The following is a 19,856-nucleotide window of genomic DNA, read 5'->3' as shown; positions in this document are numbered from 1 at the left end:
ACTGGTCCCGCAGGGTCTCACTCTGTGGAAGCTCTCACTCCGGGAGCCGATCCAGTGTGGAGCCCAGCGCAGTCCCCCTAGGCGGTTTAGTTACTAAGCCTTGCAACTCTACCCCCGAGCTAGATCTGCATGCTCCAGCTTCCTCTCAGCCATTGCTCTCACACACTGTCCTCCACAGCCCGGTAAAATCACAACAAGCAACAACATATCAAACAGATTTATATGTTAAATTCTCAATCCACAGTCCCTCCACATAACAAGCTTACAACCAGTTGACAAAGATAGAAGCCACCCATCTAGATAAGATAAATTGACAGATAAAAATCCAGCCCTTAGAAAGTACACATAACCACTGATAACTACTCAGAGCCACGCCGCCAATGGGCCATCTATCTTTGTCTTCCATCTTGAATCTCCCCTTCCTTCTTCTCTTCCACCTTACCAAAACTTTGTCCCCACCCCACTCTCTACCATCCAATCATGTGGTGCCTTGACCTAACTAGTGCCAGTCCTCACCTGTAGGTTGATACACATCAACCTACAGGGTGGGGTGTGCCTGTGTGTATACCATGCACCATGTGCATTCCTGGTGCCCATGGAGGCCAGAAAAAGACATCGGATCCCCTAGAACTGAAATTATAGACAGTTGAGAGCCATTATGTGGTACTGGGAAATTAAACATAGGTCCTCTGCAGAGAAAACCAATGCTCTTAACTGCCGAGCCATCTCTCTGGCCCCCTAGATTCATATTTTTAAGTGAAAATTTACATGCAGGAACTGACAAGGAGCTTAAGGCGTGTGATATAGGCACATCCAAAGATTTGTCTTCCTTGGAGTTAACGACAGATCCTACGGACCAGTGTAGCAGGGATGGCCCAAATGTAAAGGACCTCTCGGGGTAAGAGTGTGCCTCACCTGGTCCTCCTGGTTGGTGTGCCGGATGAGGAATCTCAGGAAGTTGAACCTGGAGCATTTCCGGATAAGGATGAGGTCGGAAGACCCATCTCCCAGGTGGGCGAATGGGGACAGACCCCCAGGACTCCGAGGACACGCACAGGACATGTTGGTGGAGTTGATAGCCAGGAACTTCCCACACACCACTTGCCACTCTTCCACTTCCTCTGCAGAGGACAGAAGGTAGGTGCCAGGGTCAGTGTGGCACAGGGGCAGCCGCATAGCCTGCGCGGGGTGCTGGATGTTCTCCCTCCTGCTGTGTGCTCTTGGCTTCCATTCTGGCCTGACTACCTACCACGGAATCACCCACTCACCTCGGGACCCCCAGCAGGTCTTATGAGGAGCAGGTTGTTTCTCTTTTGGATGGGAGTTTGACAAGGGTGAGCAGCCCTATGCAGGGCTCAGCCTGACCTAGCATTTTTTTTGGTGTGGCTTAAAGGCTAAGGGTGGTTGCCACAGATTTCGGGTAGTCAAAAAAAAGTTTAAAAGAACAATAGCTTGTAAAAGAATACTACTACACAAAATTCCAATCTCAAGAGTCAGTAGTCAGTGCTATAGGCATGTGACACGCACTTATCTACACACTGTAGCTGTCATTCTTGCAGGGAAGGGGTACAACAAAGACCTTGTGGTGACTGTAGTGGAAGGCACGCATTCAGTCAAGCCCAAGCAAGACATTTGCCAACCCATATTTCACAGCAGTTGGAATGGCCGCTGTGGCTCTGGCCAGCCTCGTGACAGTGATGGAAGGCCTTTCTACAAATATCAAGGCTCCCTAGCATCGCCTAAGCTGAAATGACTGGATGCTGCCTGGGGTTAGGCAGAAAAATTGACACAATACAACCAGGTAAAGAGGGAGGTGGGGTGGAGAGCCAGGAGTGGTCGTGTGCTGTGAGGGGCGAGCAAGAACACGCTCGCAATGGTTACCGGTGTTCTCCAGGCCGTACAATGCTTTCTTCTGTTCCTCTTCCAGCTGTTGCTTGCTCTGCCTGCACACGAAGCACCTGGAAGACAGCATGCTCGCCTTGCCTCTAGTGCATACACTGAGTGCCTTTCAACAACCAAGAACCCGGTCTCGACACATAGGAAAGCGTTTAAACGCCTTTCGGACACTAAAAGGCTCAAGTTTCAAAGGCTCCCCCTGAAGTCGTTCTTTAGGGTGCTACTTTTGAACTCTCAAGATTAGACCTAAATTCACGCCTATTAATCAGCAGCTTCCTTCTTCGGTGTTTGCAAAAATATCTCTAGGGTAAGCTTGGCTGCCTAGCGCAGGATCGGGGGATGGACGTGACGAGCCTATGCTTTCGTCAGTAACTTGGAGCTGAGTCACTGACTTGGCGCAGATTTCTTGTCTGGATGTGGTTGAGACTAGCCTAGTACTGGACATACCACTTGAGTCTGAGCCTTGGGGAAAACATAGTTGCTGTGCACATCACTAGGACAGAGTTGCCAGGCCAGCTCTTCTCGAAGCATCTACAAACTGGGAAGCTCTAGGCAAACCTATGAAACTCGGAGTCTTCCCCTCTACATTTGGGAAGTTCTGCATCCACTGCCCTAACGAGAAAAGGCTCCTAAACAGTCCTGCACACATCAGGTAATTTACAATGAAAACCCAAGTGGACATGCACCTGCTTACCCAGCCCGGCAGGGTTTCTTGTCCCTCGGAGATCCCACCGTGTGCTGCGCTGGGAGGAAGGACACTGTCCCTTCATAGTACTGATGAGAGAGAAAGGTCTTCAGCCCTGGGGGAAAAGCAGATGAGAAAGAGCACCCAGCTGTCACTACCTGGTTATTAGTGTCCTTAGGTGCACACCAACACCACCACTACCACCGCCACCACCGTTATCCAGAAAACAGAGGTCTGGAGAGGTGGCTCAGGACATATGAACACTGGCTGTCTTTCCATAGGACCCTGGCTTGATTCCCAGCACCCACTTAGTGACTCTCAACCATATTTAACTTCATTCAGTTCCAGGGGATCTGATGTTCTCTTCTGTCCTTCACAGGCACTGGGGATGTATGTAGTTCTCAGACATACAAAATAATAATTTTTAAAAAGGTTTTTTTTTTGTTTTTTTTTTAAAGAAAATACTAGGAGCTAACCAGTCTGTAGGGGACAGGAAGGCCCTTGCAGGTGACAATGCTTCTATACCAGAAGGAGGTACAGATTCCGCCCTCCTCGCAGTGGCCCAAGTACCGCACCACCAAAAACCCATGCAGTACAGTCAGGGCTTTGGCCACATATTCAAGTTGCCACATATTTGGCAGCAGTGACCTTGTGTGAAAGCCAAGTGTCCTGTGTCCTGACAGCTCAGGGTCTCCACTGCCCCTCTTTGATATAGTCAGCAATGCCCCTGCCTCCTGCATGCTTAACGCCCACCAGAGTCATTATCATCCACAGCATCAGTGTCCCCTGGGTGAACTTAGGACAAAGGTCAGGGTGGCACTGCCTACTGAGCCACACTATCCATGTTGCCAGTTGCAAGCCAGGATGGGCGAGGCCAGCAGATTCGGTCGCTGGGCCTCTGATGGCACATGGGAACAGGAGAGTAGGGAGTGGGCAGGAGGCACTGGAGAGTCTAGGTGTGCCCTGCAAGTCTGAGGGTGACCACCTGCTCTGGGACTAGCTGGGCTTGCCCTGGTCCTGCGTGACTCTGTCTAGTTTCTGTACACTGTGGAGAAATGCTCACCTTGAGGCGCTCACCCCATCTGAGCCCTACCATTCCGTCCAGGGGCCAGTTACCACTTCATCATACTGTCAGCTACAGAGAGCCACAAGCACCTGACCCCTGGGGAGGGTCCTGGTTCCTCTCACCCTAGTCTGGGTGCCCCTCCAGGTGCTAGGTGTAGAAAGTATGCCAGGGGGAGCTTTGTGGAGGATGTCTGTGGACCTGGGGGCTTCTGCTGCCTCTGCCTGCATGTTGGCCTTCTATTCTCTTTCCGGCCCCTAGGTTCCCACCTCCGGCTGCAGTTGGCCGGCCCTGGAATGTCCGAGAGTCCAGGACAGAAGGCTTCATCTCACACCTCGTTCTCCTTCATAAAACCCTCAGCTGCCCATCACAGTGGACGCTTCCCACCCCACTGCAACCAAACACCGTCAACCAGTGTGTGCTCACACCCTCGATTGGTTGTGTAAGGATTGTCTCGAAGTGGGGAACAAACACCAGGAGAGCTTGCCAGGGAAGGCACTGGCAAGAGGCTGTGGACAGTGGGGGAGGGGGTTCCTCAGGCCTGCCAGGTGGCATCCTGGCAGGTGGGGGATGTTTAGTACGTCAATATGGAAATGGTCACAGTTGGCCCAGAGAGAGAGCCCTTCTTTTCAGAATGGCTGGGTGTATGTCACGCCTCTGTCATACCACAGTGTGGAAGCTGCCCAACACTCTGGGTGGCCTTCCACCCTCTCACAAGAAAAAGGGTATGTTCTGCCGCTTGGAGTTGTTAAACTTTACACAGTTTTGCTAATGGTGAACTACAGAGAACAGGGCTCAGACAAAGGAATGCAATAAACACAGGAAAGGGTTCGTCTGGACCATCAGAATGCCATACGCTGCATTTTTAATATTTTCCTAAGCTCCTCTCCTTGGCATTTTAAACCTGATGGGGGAGGGAGGCCCGCCCACACATGACCGGAAGCCAGCAGGTGGTAACTTTGTGTAACACGAAGCTGACCTGCCTTTCTTGTTCCTCCTAGCTTGGTGACTAGGTAAGGGGACGTGGATATCACTAAGGGCTCTATCTGCATCCATGGGGAACTGTTGGACCCACTGTTTGCGGCTCCGAGACATGTCAGCAGCACTTTGGGAAGGACCCAAGGTCTGGGTTCTAACAAACCTCCCGGGGCACTGATGTCCGTCTCCTCTGAGAGCCACTGACCTACAGGAAGGGTGACGACCGCTACTGTGGAAGGTTGGGGAGACCGTAGCTTTGCAGAAAAGGAAGAAATAAACCTGAGCCGGAAGTACAGATGCCCAGGGCTGACCTTCTTCACAGGGAGGGGGTCCTCCTACTTCAGCTGCTGGAGGCTCAGGGTGATCACAAAAATAAGCTTTTTCTATGAAACCAGCTGCCTTGGTACCTTGGGTTCTGACTCTCGGGGGAACAGGATCTGGGTCACACTAGCCAGATTCAAGGTCCCATCCCTATTCTGGAAAGCAGGACCCCAGTGCCCTGTAAGTGTCTGGGGATGCTTTTTTTTTTTTTTTTTTTTTTTTTTTTGTGGATTAGCTTGATGTCCAGGAACAGAGCGTACCTGAGAAATCATACCGGACAAGGCCCATCCACCGTTTCTTTTCACTGTCCTTGATTAAGTCCCCGTAGAAGCCATAGCCCAGCAGAGAGACAGAGTACCGCAGTAACGTGCTGTTGTGGTGCACAGAGGACACATCTATAGCCAGTGAGTCCCCTGTGGGAGAGAAGAGCTATTAGGGATCCCCGTCTCCATTCTCACCTCCTCTGCCTCGACCCAGACAGCACTCTGGAGACACAGAGGCGTCTGCTTGCTGCGAACACCAGATACAATGCATGCTCAGTGTGGGAATCTGAGCGACAAAACTCGGATGTGATGGCTCTCTGGCTAAGACATCTGTTGCGCCATCACGAGCACGTTGGGTGGGGGTCGCCTTCCTCCTTCATATCCTAATCTGTGTCCCTCCTGAAGCTGTTCACTCTGTCAGAGAACGATAGTCCCGGATGCAGGAGGATCATTCTTGGGCCCAGGGTATGTATGTGGTGGAACGTGAAAAAAAAAAAAAAACGAGCCAGAATCTCGGCAACCACATGGTGGCTCACAATCATCTGCAATGGGATTGATGCCCTCTTCTGGTGCATCTGAAGATAGATACAGTGTACTCGAATACATAAAATAAATAAATCTTTTTAAAAAACATAAATGAGGTGTCCAGTAGAAATAATGTGGCTCACGTTTCCAAATCAGGTTTGAGAAACGTTCTGAACGAACAGAATGTGCCTGGGGGTGGGGGTGGGGCATCCATGCTACTGAATGGAAGAGAAGTAGGCTAGAGGTTGGAAACTGGTACTTGGCACTTAAAATCCCAAATAAAATCTGCTAGGTGTGGAGGCATATACACCTGCACCCAGGAGACTGAATCTGAGGCTATACTTCCATGATTGCAAGTAAGACAGGGCACGGTAAAGAGAAACGGGGTGGGTGGGGACACCAGCCATTTCTCATAAGCCTCCTCTGGGTTTTCTCACGAGGTCTGGAGGAGAGGGGGCGGGGCTGGGTGTGTCTGTCACTCACAGGGTAACTCACCCTAAAGCCTTGCAGGTGTTTCACAATGGGGATTAGCTCGTGGCTGGCTAAGGGAAGGGAGCAAGGGAGAACAGGAGAACTCAGGACCACGAAGGAGCTGGCAAGGGCCTGGGGCTCTTTGTGGGGCATTCACGTGGATAAGACAGGACTAAGCCTGCAGATCCACAGCTGAGGTATCTCCAAGACACAGGGCAACAACAGGGTATCTGAGAGGAGCCCCAAGAGGATCCAGTATTGATGGTGTAGCAGATGCCAGAGGCCACATTTGCAAGAAGAGCTGTTTGGGTAAAAGAGCAAACTGTGTGACACACTGCAGCCTCCATGGGGAGATTTTGTTTTGGCTTGGTTTTTTGCTTGTTTGTTTTGTTGTTTCAGTTTTTTCCTTTGCAGGGGACATTGCAAAGGACAGGTGAGTGGTATTGGGGGGACAGATGAGTGGTGTTGGGGGCGCATGATGTGAAATTCATAAAGAATCGACAAAAGGTTACAAAAGAAAACAAGACTTGGGGCCGGAGAGGTGGCTCAGTCGTTACGAGCACTTGCTGCTGTTGAGAAGGAGCTGAGTTCAATTCCCAGCACCCACGTGGAGGCTCACCGCCTCCTTAGGCACCCTGCGTACATGTGGTACACAGATGTACACACAGGCAAAATTCTAATACACATTGTTAGCATTCTATCTAAGCTCCACACAGTTACCTGACACTATAAAGGGGGCTGCCTGCCCCCTCCTCACTCTCTTGCTCTTGCCCTCTTGCTCATTCCTGCCAACCCCCCACTTGTCTCTCTCCATGGCCGGCCTCTCCTCCTCTTCTTCTCTCCTCCTCCTCCTTCCTCCCTCCCCCCCCCCCCCCCCGCCCGCCACTATCCTCTTAACTCCCCTCCCTATGCCATAAGTGAATTCTATTCTATACTATACCATTATGTGGTGGTCCCTCAGGGAGAAGGGATGCCTCAACATGGGTTAGCTGGTGGCACCCCTTCCCCCACACCTCCATAGAACATGTCCCCCATCTCTTTATCTTTTTATAAACACAACACACATAACATAAAAAAAAAAAAGACAAGAATTCAGAAAAAAAAAGACAGGACTCACCAATAACAATGTGCAAAGCCGACGTCTCTGCATCGTTCGTGCCCACTGTTGAGTAACACACACAATCTGTGGACCCTGCAAAGAGGACAAGAAAGCCCTTAGCGCTGATGTAAGTGTCGGAAACTGTAACTGACTTCCAGTCAGGTGAGTGGCACCTTATCCGGTCCTTCTGTGACCCTGAAGTAGCTGGAGAATAAGAGTTTGCCCACCAGATGAATGTTAAAAATACTTAAAAATGCCCTGTGACTGGCCAGGTGGCGGCGGCAGCCGTGGCGCACGCCTTTCATACCAGCACATGGGAGGCAGAGGCAGGTGGATCTTCGTGGGTCTGAGGCCAGTTTGGTCTACAGAGCAAGCTCCAGGACAGCCAAGGCTATACCAAGAAACTGTCTCGAAAAAGCCTTATGGTGACGTTGCAGAGCAGAGCTCTATAAAGTGGCCAGTGGTAGACCCGGACACAGAGACCATCCTGAACCCTCTTGGAGCTTCTAAGAGATGTCAGTAATGGCAGCAGCCACTTCCCTCCCTTCCAGGGTTCTGGAAGCTATGTAGCCCCTGCCTAACTTTATATAGCCAGCAGTGTTTCATCACAGCCCACCCTAGAAAAAACGGAGCCTGCACAGAGCATCATCATGAGAAAGCATACAAAACAAAGTTAACTGTGAAGGTTCTCCGTATGGTTTTTAAATTATTTATTTATTTATTTATTTATTTATTTATTTAATATATGAGTACACTGTTGCTGTTTTCAGGATCTCATTACAGATGGCTGTGAGCCACCATATGATTGCTGGGAATTGAACTCAGGATCTCTGGGAGAGCAGTCAGTGCTCTTAACTGCTGAGCCATCTCTCCTCTCCAGCCCCTGTCTCAGTCAGATTGACCTATGGCCATGTCTACGGGAGGTTACCTTGATTGATGTGGGAGGACCCAGCCCACTGTGGGTGGTACTATCCCTAGGCCAAAGCTAATTGAGCATGAGCCAATGGGCAAGCTAGTTAGCAGCCTTTCTCCATGGTTTCTGCGTTGGTTCCTGCCTGAGTCCCTGCCTTGACTTTCCTTACTGATGGAGTGTGACCTGGAAGTGTAAGCAGAAACAAACCCTTTCCTCCCCAAGTTGCTTTTGGTCAGACTGCTTCACCGTAGCAACAGAGAGGGAAGTAATATTACAGGCTGGTAGGACCGAGCTTTGTTGGAGCACCATTGCCAACCCTTTTTTGCTGGATGCACAAGGGAGAGTGTTTGCAACCCAGAAAACCCTCCCACCATCCACACTGCCCTGTCCTGCAGGCCTGTGTGCTGCTCAGCGTGGGAGCTGTCGCCTGGCTAAAACGGAGCTGGGGCAGAAGTCAGAGCTGTGTCAGCATCAGACCCATGAGACTATTCTACCAGAGGGACTCTTTTTTTTTTTTTTTGGCTTTAATGAAGTAGTGGAAGGCACACAAAGCCATCCATTCAAATTCCATCATCCAAGGGCAGGTGGTTCTCATGTTCCACGTGCTGTTCCTCTGTGATGAGGCTGATGTGGCTTCAAAAGCTTTCATTTCATTTGCCACCCTACTGGCATGGCTGAGTGTGACCTTGAGGGTCAAGTTCAAAAGAGTGATCTGTGCTCACAGTGACAGCTGGCATTTCCTACACACAGGATGTTGGGAGTGCTCGGCCTGCCTAACCTACAGGTCAGCAGCCAACTGGAGCTCACAGTCCTGGTGGCATAAGAAAGCCCAGGCTTTGGGTTCAGCACGTACTGAGCAGAGGTCAGTTCCCCAAGGCTCTATGAACAATAGGAACTGCTCAGCAAAGTTTAGAAAAGCTGGTGCCACTAAAGCATCACAACTTATTCATGTGGTGACTTCCACAGAATTGGGGGGGGCTCAGCGGTGGTCCCATTGGCCACTCTAATGGCCAAGGGACGACTCGTAAGGGACCCGCTAAGAGTAAGGGCTCTATATCTTTAACTGGAAATCCATCCTATCTTCTCTCGGAGTCTCTCAGCCAGCCTTCTTTCATCAAGAAGAATTGGTCTCTGGTAAGCACGTTCCCTAAGCCTGCAGATGAAGTTCCTCCCTTGGACACAGCAAGTGTCTCACCAAACTTTGCCCCCAAACACCCTCACAGACATACCCAGGAGTATGCTCTCCCAATCTTCTGAGTGGCTTTTCAACCCAGTGGAGGTAAAAATCAAGATTGTCACATAGAATTTTTTCAGAACTAGGAGCTTTCTCTCCTGCTCCCCTTCTTTTTGTTTGGTTTGGTTTTCATAGACAGGGGTTCTCTGTGTAGTCCTGGCTGCCCTCACACTCACTCTGTAGACCAGGATGGCCTTGAACTCAGATATCAGCCTGCCTCTGCCTCCTGCGTGCCAGGAAAGGATCATGCCACCACTTGTTGGCTCTTGCTAATCTAGCTTCTTTATATGACTCAGGCCCATCGGCCTAGGGAATAGTACCACCCACAGTGGGCTGGGTCCTCCCACATCAATCAAGGTAACTGCTCAAAGACATGGTCATAGGTCAGTCTACTCAAGACAGTTCTTCATCTCCCATTCCTTCTTCCCAGGTGAGTCTAGGTTGCATCAGGCATTAGACACATCGAGCCAGGTGGACGGACACCCCTAGAACACAGCCTGGCCATCACACCTTCCTCCGAAAGTGGGTGAAGTCCTGCCCTGGGTTCTGCCATAGCTTCCTCATCTGGGTATCCTCCCAGTCCCAGTTCAGTTAGAAGCTACTTCTTCCAGACTTCCAGTTCCTCCTGACTCCAGGACAGCAGCCCCACGGGCCCCCAGTTATCTGTTCTCTAAGAGTAGAAACTGTCCTGTCTGCTATTCGGCTTTCAAGCATCTTCCCAGACACACAGTCATGTTCTTTCTGCTACCCATGCATTATCTCACAGAAAGGACTGTAGTTATGGAAATTATAAAAATCACTTTAAAAAATATTTATTTTATGTGTATGAGTAACTGTCTTCGGATGCCAGAAGAGGGCATCAGACTGATCCTATTACAGATGGTTACAAGCTACCATGTAGTTGCTGGGAATTGAACTCAGGACCTCTGGTAGAACAGTCAGTGCTCTTAACCACTGAGCCATCTCTCCAGACGCCCCCCTCCCCAATCACTTTTTAAAATAATTTATTTACTTTTATTTTACGTGCATTGATGTTTTGCCTGCATGTATGTCTGCATGAGGGTGCTGGATCCTGGAGTTACATATGGTTATGAGTTGCCATGGGGGTGCTGGCAATTGAACCCAGGTCCCCTGGAAGAGCAGCCCAGTGCTTTAACTGTGAGGCACCTCTCTAGACCCCTGAGAAATCACTTTAAAACAAAACAAAACAATAAGGACAACAACAAAAACAGGGTTTCACGTAGCCTAGGTTGAACTCACTATGTAAAGGAGGATGAACTGAAATTTGCTTCTGCCTCCGGATTGCAGAATCACAAATTAAATGAAGTGTGAGCCAGGAACGATTATCCCCTGACTTGAAGCCCTAATCCTAGCTGAAAGCTAATGAAGGTGGGGGGCAGCGGTGTGACCATAAGACCAGACACGCTCCATGGCTGCGCATGCAGACCTCCTCCTAACCTCAGCCGTGGAGAGAAAGCCTTATATGTGCCATACCTGCAGGGATGATGCCGATCCTGAGGGTACTGGGCACGAGCACGGCTCGGGGGTGGTTGGGATCGATACCGGCATTCTGCTGCGTCTTCCCGATTACCCCATGCAGCACCTCGCTGAACATGCCATCCCCGCCAACACACACGATGCTGCAGGAGGAGCATAGGTTTGTTGAGCCTGTTAGTCCTCTACTTTCAGTAGCTGGGGTGGGGCTGGGGTGGGGAGGGGTGCTAGAGGCAGCTTGCAAGATTGGCCTGGCAGACAGCCTGGGAACAGCTTCTGAACCCCCTCCCTGTGTGATGAGGTCCTGTCTAATTTACTCTTCCAAGTAGGATTCTTCACAAACCTCGGCTTTTCCTGCTAGGGGCGTGGAATTTTGATGGTTTCTAAGCATAGGGTATCCAAGTGCCAGGACCTGGTCAGCCATCATCAAAGACCTATGGTTTGGGGGCCGGACAGATGGCTCAGTGGTCAAGAGCGTACACTGCTCCTCCAGAGGACCTGGGTTCTATTCCTAGTACCCACATGGCAGCTCACAACTGTCTATAACTTCAATTCCAGGGAACCTGATACCCTCTTCTGCTCACCAGGCTTGCATATGGTACATCTACTTACATACATGCAAGGAAACCAACACATGCATAATATAAAAGACAGACAAACAAACAAAAAAAAAACCCAAACAAACAAACTATTGCTCAGACTGGGATAGCTTAGTGGCAAGCACTTGCCTAGCACACAAACACCCAGGATTTCATCCCCAACAATGCAAAAATGGATATTAAAGATTAAAAGGCATCACATAGCGACCTTCAGGCTTTTCAGGCAGGAATAGCACCCCAGTGTGGTGGCTGCTGAGAGGCCCTCATGGGGCCTCAGATCCCATTACAGATGGTTGTGAGCCACCATGTGGTTGCCAGGACTTGAACTCAGGACCTCTGGAAGTGAAGCCAATGCTCTGAACTGCTGAACCATCCCTCTGGCCCCTGGTGTTTTAATTTTTATTGTCAACTTGTCACAACCTAGACTCACCGGGGAAGAAGGAACCTCAAATGAAGAACTGTCTGGATCAGACTGACCTATGGCCATCCATGTCTTCGAGAGGTTACCTTGATTGACATGGGAGGGGCCAACTAGTTGTGTGGCCTTGTTGTGCCCAGATAAGAGGGGGAGTCTGTTCCTGTTGTCAACTCCCCGGGGAAACAGGAGTAGAAGGGACCGGGTGAGAGTCAGGTCGAGTAAGTGGGTGAGGAAAGTTAAGGGGACATATCGGGTGGTCGGGACAGGGTTTACAGTATGCTGGGGATGACTGGAGAGTAACATAGAGATGTGGAGGACAGACGTGTCCTACGTCATGGAGGGAAGGCCAAGGACATGCCCACAGTCCAGGGTAACCCAAGAGCTCCCGCAAGGTAGGTCTCGGATAGCATTCACTGTCTGCGACCAAGAGGAAAGCAAGTGTCTGTAACTCACCCGTCATAGCTGTCTGTGTTGATCTCGTATAAAGTCTCCCTGGCTTGATTGGCATGCTCAGTAACTGTGGGGGAAATGTTGCAATGGGACCGTTTATCTTCACACCTTGGAACCCGTGTGTAAGCTAACTGCCAACTGATGCTATTTTATAGGAGGACCCAGAAAGCTTCCAGGAAGATTTCTCGCAAGTCCCACCCCAGACTTGCCTCACTGCCTTTTTACAAACGAGAAGGGTGGCCTCTGTGAGAAACAGCCATCTCAGGACCTCACATTCTTGGTGTTAGCCATTTCTTCTAAGCTCCGCCCAGCAGTTACCTAGCAACAGCCAGGTAGGCCTGGCTTACTATAAAAGGGGTTATTTGCCCCTCCTTGCTCTCTGCTCTCTTATTCTCTCTGCCTTCTCTCTCTGAGACACCTTTCTCTCATCCTCCCCTTCCCTTTCTCTCTTTCCTTCTCAACATGTTATTGGCCAGCCTTCTCTCTGTCTGTCTCTCTGTCTGTCTCATAAAACACAACACTTGGCACATGTCGACAACTAATTTTTTTTATTTTTAATTTATGTGCATGAGTGTCTGCCCACACAGATGTATGAGCACTGTGTGCATGCAGTGCCCACAGAGAGGGTCAGTGGATCTCTCCAGACAAGTGTTACATACAGTTGCCTGCAGGGTGGGTGCTGGGAATGGAACCCTGGTCCTCTGCTAGAGCAGCAAATGCTCTTGACCACTCACTGAGCCATTTCTCCAGCCCCAACAAATAATTTCTTTGGCAGCCATTAACTGTAGCTTGTTACACTTATTCCTTAATATTCAGACCATTCTGTTTGTTTGTTTTTAGAATATATCAGAATGTAAGAAGGAGATAAGGCTAGCCCACAGTCTTCGTGCCCACTGTGAAAATGTAAAAATGCTAGTGAAAATTTTCTGTTCACACGATTGACTCTGTGCCTGTGGTTCCCCACATCACAATCTCTCTCTCTCATGCTGGAGAATCCTTGGGAAAGGCCACTTTATAAAGCTGCTGCCCACTGTTCCTTTGGAGCCACCAGGGTTTCGTGTTCACATCTCCTGTTGGGGACATCTGCAGTGTTACCAGTATGCAGTTATCATGAAGTGTGTCGGGGATACCTGAGTGCCCAGTCTTGGTGTACCTGTGCACCTGGCTGTGCTCAGATTTGGGAAGCAGAGGATATTGGGATAACATTTTCACTTTTAGACTTTTGACTTGCATTGCTATTTATTATTATTATTATTATTATTATTATTATTATTATTATTATTATTATTATTATTATTACTGATACAGGGTCTTTCTGTGTAACTAGGGTTGCCTCCAACCTGTCCTCCTGTTTTAGCCTCTTGAACGCTGGGGTTTCGGCCATGCCCAGCTGCACTAAGTGTCTTACTAACCGGGTTAAACTAACCTCCCCCCCGCCCCCCGAAGGCCTGCAGGAGCAGTGGACCATGTCTATCACCCCCTCTGAAACCAGCATTCCACTGATGGCAGTGTGCTATGACGTGGGGTTACAAAAATGACCTATGCTGTGACATTCTGAAACATCCACTGCTTATATCTTTTCCTGCAATGACTTCCTGTCTGAGAACTGTTTTTTTGTTTGTTTGTTTAGTTGTTGGTTTTTGTTTTTAAATCTCTTCATTGTTCCTGTGAGTACTTTATAGGCAAAGCACATTGAGTACATTAGGGTTTTTTCCCCATTATTTATTATTCACTTTACATCTGATCCCAGCCCCCCTTCTCCCAGGATCACCCTCACAACCCCCCCTCCAGTACATCATTTCTTTTGCCTTCTTCCAGCCGAGTGTATAAAAACTCCAATTGAGCTCGAGATGACCATGGAGGATAGTGGTTCTCAACCTGGGGGGTCAGGACCCCCCACTGGCATCACATATCGGAGATTTACATTATGATTCAAAACAGTAACAAAATTACAGTTATGAAGTAGCAACGAGAATTCTTTTATGGTTGGGGGCGGGTCAGCACAATGTGAGGAACTGTATTAAAGGGTCATAGTCTTCGAGAACCACTGCTTTAGGATAAAGCCTGCTCCAGGGGCCGCATGTGAGTCCCTCTCCAGCCGGCCCTGAATACTTGCCCCGGTGCCCGAAACACTTACTAATGATCTCGGTGGTGATGGAAGCCAAGGTGAAGAGGGGCGCCACTTTTTTTTCATAGATGCGCTTGCCCTGACCTTTCCCTCCGAAAGGGTTGATAAATACCAGCAAGTGCTTTGGTCTCGAAGCTGCAAAACAACATCCGCACACCCAGTCAGTCACAATGGGTGCAATAAATTCCAACTCAGTGCGGCTCACTGCTGCCGGTAAAGAGCTGATAAGTTTGGGCAAAGAGTTCTTGGTTGTCAAAGGAGAAGAGGGACCATCTGTTGAGGTGAGGGGCAGGGCTTTTTGCACATGGGTAGGGCCTCAGGAAGGTCCCTGTCCTGGCCGAGTCTCAGGAGCTGTAAGCATGGCTGGCCATGGGGAGGACTAGGCTTTTGAGAACAAGAATGAGATAGGAATACAGAAAGGAGCACAGGGAGAGGAAGGCAGGCACACGCAGAGACCGGATGAGTCGACCGGATGCAGTGGGAAGAGAGGCTCCCTCCCACAGCACCACAGGCCTGGCTTCAGGCCTTTCCTCAGAGTCCCCACCAGGGGCTGGGTTTCCTGAGGCACCCCTGTTTTCCTATGAAATGCCCATACATGGCTGATGAAAGTACATAGCCACTTAAGCCTATCGAATCACAGTAACATAAAGGAAGATGCCCAAGGAAACCCAAGATGAAAGTCTATACCCAAACTTGGACGCTGAGCTATTTAGGTTAGCTAGCAAAGGGGCTGCCCAATACCAGTGAGTGGGGGTTGACTGAATGGCTAACGGCTGTATATGGAGCACTTACTTACCCATGGAGCGATTGAGTGGCTAACCTCTAGTTCACAAGACACCCCAGAGGGTGAGCAAGTGGTTACCCATGGGGCACATACCCAGAGGGTGGGTGAATGGCTGTGGGTGAATACCCAGAGGTAGGGCACCACCAAGCGGGTAGGTGTCAAAAGCACTGTGGATTTATACCGTGGGGGTATACAAGACAGCTCACTCCATTTGCATTAGGGTCTAGTGGTGATAAAAACAAAGACTTCTGGGAGGATGCTCTTCTAACTAGAGAAATCGGAAATACAGTGTGTTGGGAGTGGAGCACAAAGTGGGTTTTTACAAAAAAAGGTAAAAGACTGAGAGAGGTGGGGGGAGGGAAGTGAAACAAGAAAGAAAAAAAGGATAAAGAGGGAGGGAGGGAGGAAGTAAGGAAGGAAGGAAGGAAGGAAGGAAAAAAGGAAGGATCAAACCTTAAGGGAATTTCAGGGGTTTCAAAATCTGCCACGTGTGGTGGTACACACCTGTTATTTCAATACTTGGGAGTTAGAGGCAGGAAGATCAAGAGTTCAAGGCCAGCCTTTGCTGCATAGAAAATATGAGGCCAGCCTGGGGCATATTAGACCTACTTTCAAAATAAGCAGAAACAAACAAATACACAGTGAAGAGACTTACAACATGTCTGTGTCATATTTGGTCATTTCTAGTTGTATAATAAAACCCAGGTGCAGGGTCTAAATGGCTCGGTAAAGAGCTCGCCGTACACAAAGAAGGATCTGAGTTCCAATCCTCTGTGCCTACAGAAAAGCTGGGCAATAGTGTGGCACACGCTTTTGATCCCACAACCTGGAAGGCAGAGGCAGGCAGAATCTCTGTGAGTCCCAGGCTACACTGGTCTGTGTAGTAAAAAGAAAAGAAAAGAAAAAAAAAATGAAAGAGAAAAAGAAAGGGAAGAAAGGAAGGAAGGAAAAAGAAGGAAGCAAAAAGAAATCCAGTCTCTATCATATGTGAAGTTTTCCAGAGGACAGGAAAAAAAAAAAGCATTTCTGAGTGATCCATAAGAAATCACTGTGGCCTCCAAGGCAAAACCAGACAGGGATGTTCCGGAAAGGAAGTCACAGGCCTACTTCTCCCTTAACCTAGGTGAGAAACTCCTACACGAGATTTCAGGAAGTCAGATGCAGTGATGCAGAAAGGTCGAAGGTCACGGGCAGGATGGCCACTCTGGGAAGAGCATTAACAACCAGACCAGAGTGGGAACAGTCCTTAAATCCAACACCTGTGACCAACCACCCTGTCCCCCTGCAGCCCCCTTCTGAGATGGTTAAGATTGTGAGGAAGCTGACAGGTCCCTTGCATTCCCTGTGGCGCGTCCCCAAGTCAGGACTGAGACACCAGTGTTGCTGTCACTCCACACTGAAGGCTCAGACTGGGCAGCACTTGTAGGAAGGGACAAAAAAGGAAGTGACCCATGCAAGCCTTAGAACCAGTAAATAGGTCTGACCAGGAAAGTCATGGACTCCTATTAAATGTCTACAAATAAACAAGAAGCAAGCAAGAAAGGAAAACATGGGTCAGGTATGATGCTTCATTCCTATAATCCCAGTGCTTCCGAGGCTGAGGCAGGAGGATCATGAGTTTGAAGCCTTGAACTTGAAGTAGACAGTGAGACCTCTCACCAGAGAACACACCACTGGCCTGTGAAAACATATGGATGTATGTCACATCTAGATTAATAGCATAATATACAGCAACTAACCCTAACACACAGGCTTCGGAGCCAATGGAAGGGACTCAACGGTGTGTGTGTGCCGGGGACCCTTGGAGATCATCTGACAGTGTCCACAGTCTAGTCCTCAGCACTCCCTGGAGAAATGCAACAGGCCCACATGGAAGCCATGCAGATGAGCCCCAGTAGGAGTGACTGCAGCCAGGCTAAGGATGCTGAGCAGTCACAAGAATGAGCAACCACACCCACGCAGGAGACAATGCAATGGGGCTCGTTTTATAATCACAGTGTTCTTCTCAGTGACAGGTACAAACGAGCTAATGCTGATCCGTTTGAAACTGTGAAGCATAAAAATGGTTGTTTAGACCTTCCCAGGGTCAAGGTGACATCTGGGAAGAAGTGGGGTCCTAGGGACTCACTGAGTGCCCTGCCATGCTGTTACAGAACGCTCCGTGTGAAAGCCCACACACTCAGGATACAAGCACTTCTCTGTTTCAATAAAACATTAAAACACTAAAGCAGGGCTATAGAGGTGGCTCATGGTTAAGAGTTCTTACTGTTCTTGCAGAGGACTCGGGTTCAGTTCCCAGCACCCACACGGGGCTCACAGCCTTCTGTTGCTCCCTCTTATGGCCACTGTGGGTACTGCACCAAAATGATGTGCGCACGCACACACATGGAGTCAAACCACTCATACACATAAAATAGACTTTTAAAGATACATTAAAAAAAAAAAGTCTAGGGTTATAGAGATGGCTCAGTAGTTTAGAACACTTGCTGTTTATGCAGAAGACCTGGGCTTAATCACCAGCACCTGGGTCTGGAGAGATGGCTCAGTGGTTAGGAGCACTGACTGCTCCTCTAGAGGTCCTGAGTTCAATTCCCAGCAACCACATGGTGGCTCACAACCATCCGTAATGAGATCTTATGCCATCTTCTGGTGTGTCTGAAGACAGCGACAGTGTACTTATATATAATAAATAAATAAATCTTTAAAATAAAAAATCCCCAGCACCCATATGGCAGCTCACAAGCACCCATAACTCCAATTTCAGGGCAGGGCTGATGCTTTCTTCCAACCCCCATGTATATGTACATGCATAACAGTGAATGGAACATTCAGACACATGAAATGAAGTGAATACATGTTAAAACAAAAGAATTTTTAAAATATGTTAAACAGGGCTGGGGAGACAGTGCATTCGATAACACGCTTTCAAAGCAAGCACCAGGACCAGTCTAATTACCAGGATCTAGGCTCATAATCCAAGAGCTAGGTGTTGGTACACACACTTGTGATCCCAGTGCTGAGGCAGTGGGGACAAGTGGATGCCCTGGGGCCAGCCAGCCTAGGCCAGTTGGTAAGGGTCAGGCCAGTGAGAGACACCGTCTCAAATAAAAGTCGGAAGACTCTGGAGGAATATTTGAGGTTATCCTCTGGCCTCCACATGGCCTGTGCAGACATGCATACAGATAGAGTGACAGCCAGGCAGGCAGTGCAGACACACACAGCAATAATGGAACTAGAAGCCAAAAGTGGAGCGGCTGAGAGCAGGCTCATGTGCTGTTTTCTGTCTGTGGGAGTCTTCCATGAGTGGCGGCGCATGCCTCTAATCCCAGTGATTGGGAGGTAGAGGAAGGTGGGATCTCTGTGAGTTTGAGGCCAGCCTGATCTACAGAGCGAGTTCCAGGACATCCAGAGAGACACAGAGAAACCCTGTCTCAAAAACAAACAAACAACAACAAAAACAACCCAAACCTCCAGCATGCCAAGGGGAGTCATACAGAGCCTATGGGCTCAAGCCCGACTGAAACTCATAGAAACAAGACTGGGGGAGGTGAACAAGGGGACGGGGGCGGGGGGGGGAGTGGAAGGAAGAATCTGGAGACCAGAAAGCAGGAGAAACTGGGACAGCACAGAGAGTAGTAGCCAAGGGACAGAGCTAGTGACAGAAGGTCTAGAAACTCAGGGTGATTTTAGAAGGTAGCCAAGGGGAAGCCAGTCCCAGGGCAAAGCAGAATTTAGAAAAACAGTTTGAACCTCCCTAGGGTGAGGGAGGGAAGTGTTTGATGAAGAGACCTGGAGTTCAGCTGTTTCAAATACCTTATAATCCTGTTTCTCCCTCCCTCCTGCTCCCTCCCTCCCTCCTGCTCCCTGTCCCCCTCCCCCCTCCTTAACCCTTATTATATTATATATTATATTAATTATACTTTATATTATATTTTATATTATGTGTGTGGAAGTGAAAAGACAATTTAAAGGAATTGGTTGTATCTCTAGCATATGGGTTCTGGGGATGGAAGTGAACTTGTTAGTGGCTGTTCCCCTTTTCTCTCTCTCTCTCTTTTTGCTCCCAGTGCTTTGAGACAGTCTCACCATGCAGCCCAGGCCAGCCTGGAATTGAAATGCCCTGCCTCCCTCCCAAGCGCTGGGATCACAGGTAATGTGCCATTATGCCAGTCTTTTATAATTCACTCTTAATTTGCTGTATCATGTTTATTCCCGAATTTAGTGTGTGTACGGCACGTGATAGCGCCTGTACACATAGCTCGCACTCTCCAGTGCACGTGCAGGATGTGTGGGACTCAGAGCACAGCTTGGTTCTCTCCCTCCACCACATAGGGACCTTGGGGCTTGAACTCATGTCCTCTGTGTTGGTGGCGAGTGTTTTTACCCACTGAGCCACCTCAATGGTTCTACAATTTATGTTTTAAAATTCATATACCTTTAACCTCAGCATTTCGGAGGCAGGGCCAGGTAGACCTCTAGGAGTCTGAGGCCAGCTTGGTCTATAGAGTGAGTTGCAGGATAGCCAGAGATACACA

At 49.1% G+C, this 19,856-nt stretch overlaps 1 protein-coding gene across 2 annotated transcripts in view; it reads right to left on the bottom strand.

Moving 5' to 3' along the window:
• CERK (ceramide kinase) overlaps window positions 1-19,856 on the bottom strand; it is a 43,397-nt gene that overhangs the window by 4,439 nt on the left and 19,102 nt on the right. For both annotated transcript variants that reach the window (XM_080939832.1, XM_080939833.1), the window contains exons 4-11: window positions 14,547-14,672; window positions 12,413-12,476; window positions 10,943-11,088; window positions 7,320-7,394; window positions 5,204-5,356; window positions 2,591-2,696; window positions 1,882-1,958; window positions 916-1,121 (exon numbers count right to left, since the gene is read on the bottom strand). In XM_080939832.1, coding sequence (XP_080795958.1) covers window positions 916-1,121; window positions 1,882-1,958; window positions 2,591-2,696; window positions 5,204-5,356; window positions 7,320-7,394; window positions 10,943-11,088; window positions 12,413-12,476; window positions 14,547-14,672 — 953 coding nt within the window. The remainder of the gene's footprint in view (window positions 1-915; window positions 1,122-1,881; window positions 1,959-2,590; window positions 2,697-5,203; window positions 5,357-7,319; window positions 7,395-10,942; window positions 11,089-12,412; window positions 12,477-14,546; window positions 14,673-19,856) is intronic.

Source organism: Micromys minutus (genome assembly GCF_963924665.1).
Source record: "Micromys minutus genome assembly, chromosome: 27".
NCBI lineage: Eukaryota > Metazoa > Chordata > Mammalia > Rodentia > Muridae > Micromys > Micromys minutus.
Note: the sequence above shows the minus strand (reverse complement) of the source record. Positions and strands in the feature narration are given on the sequence as shown.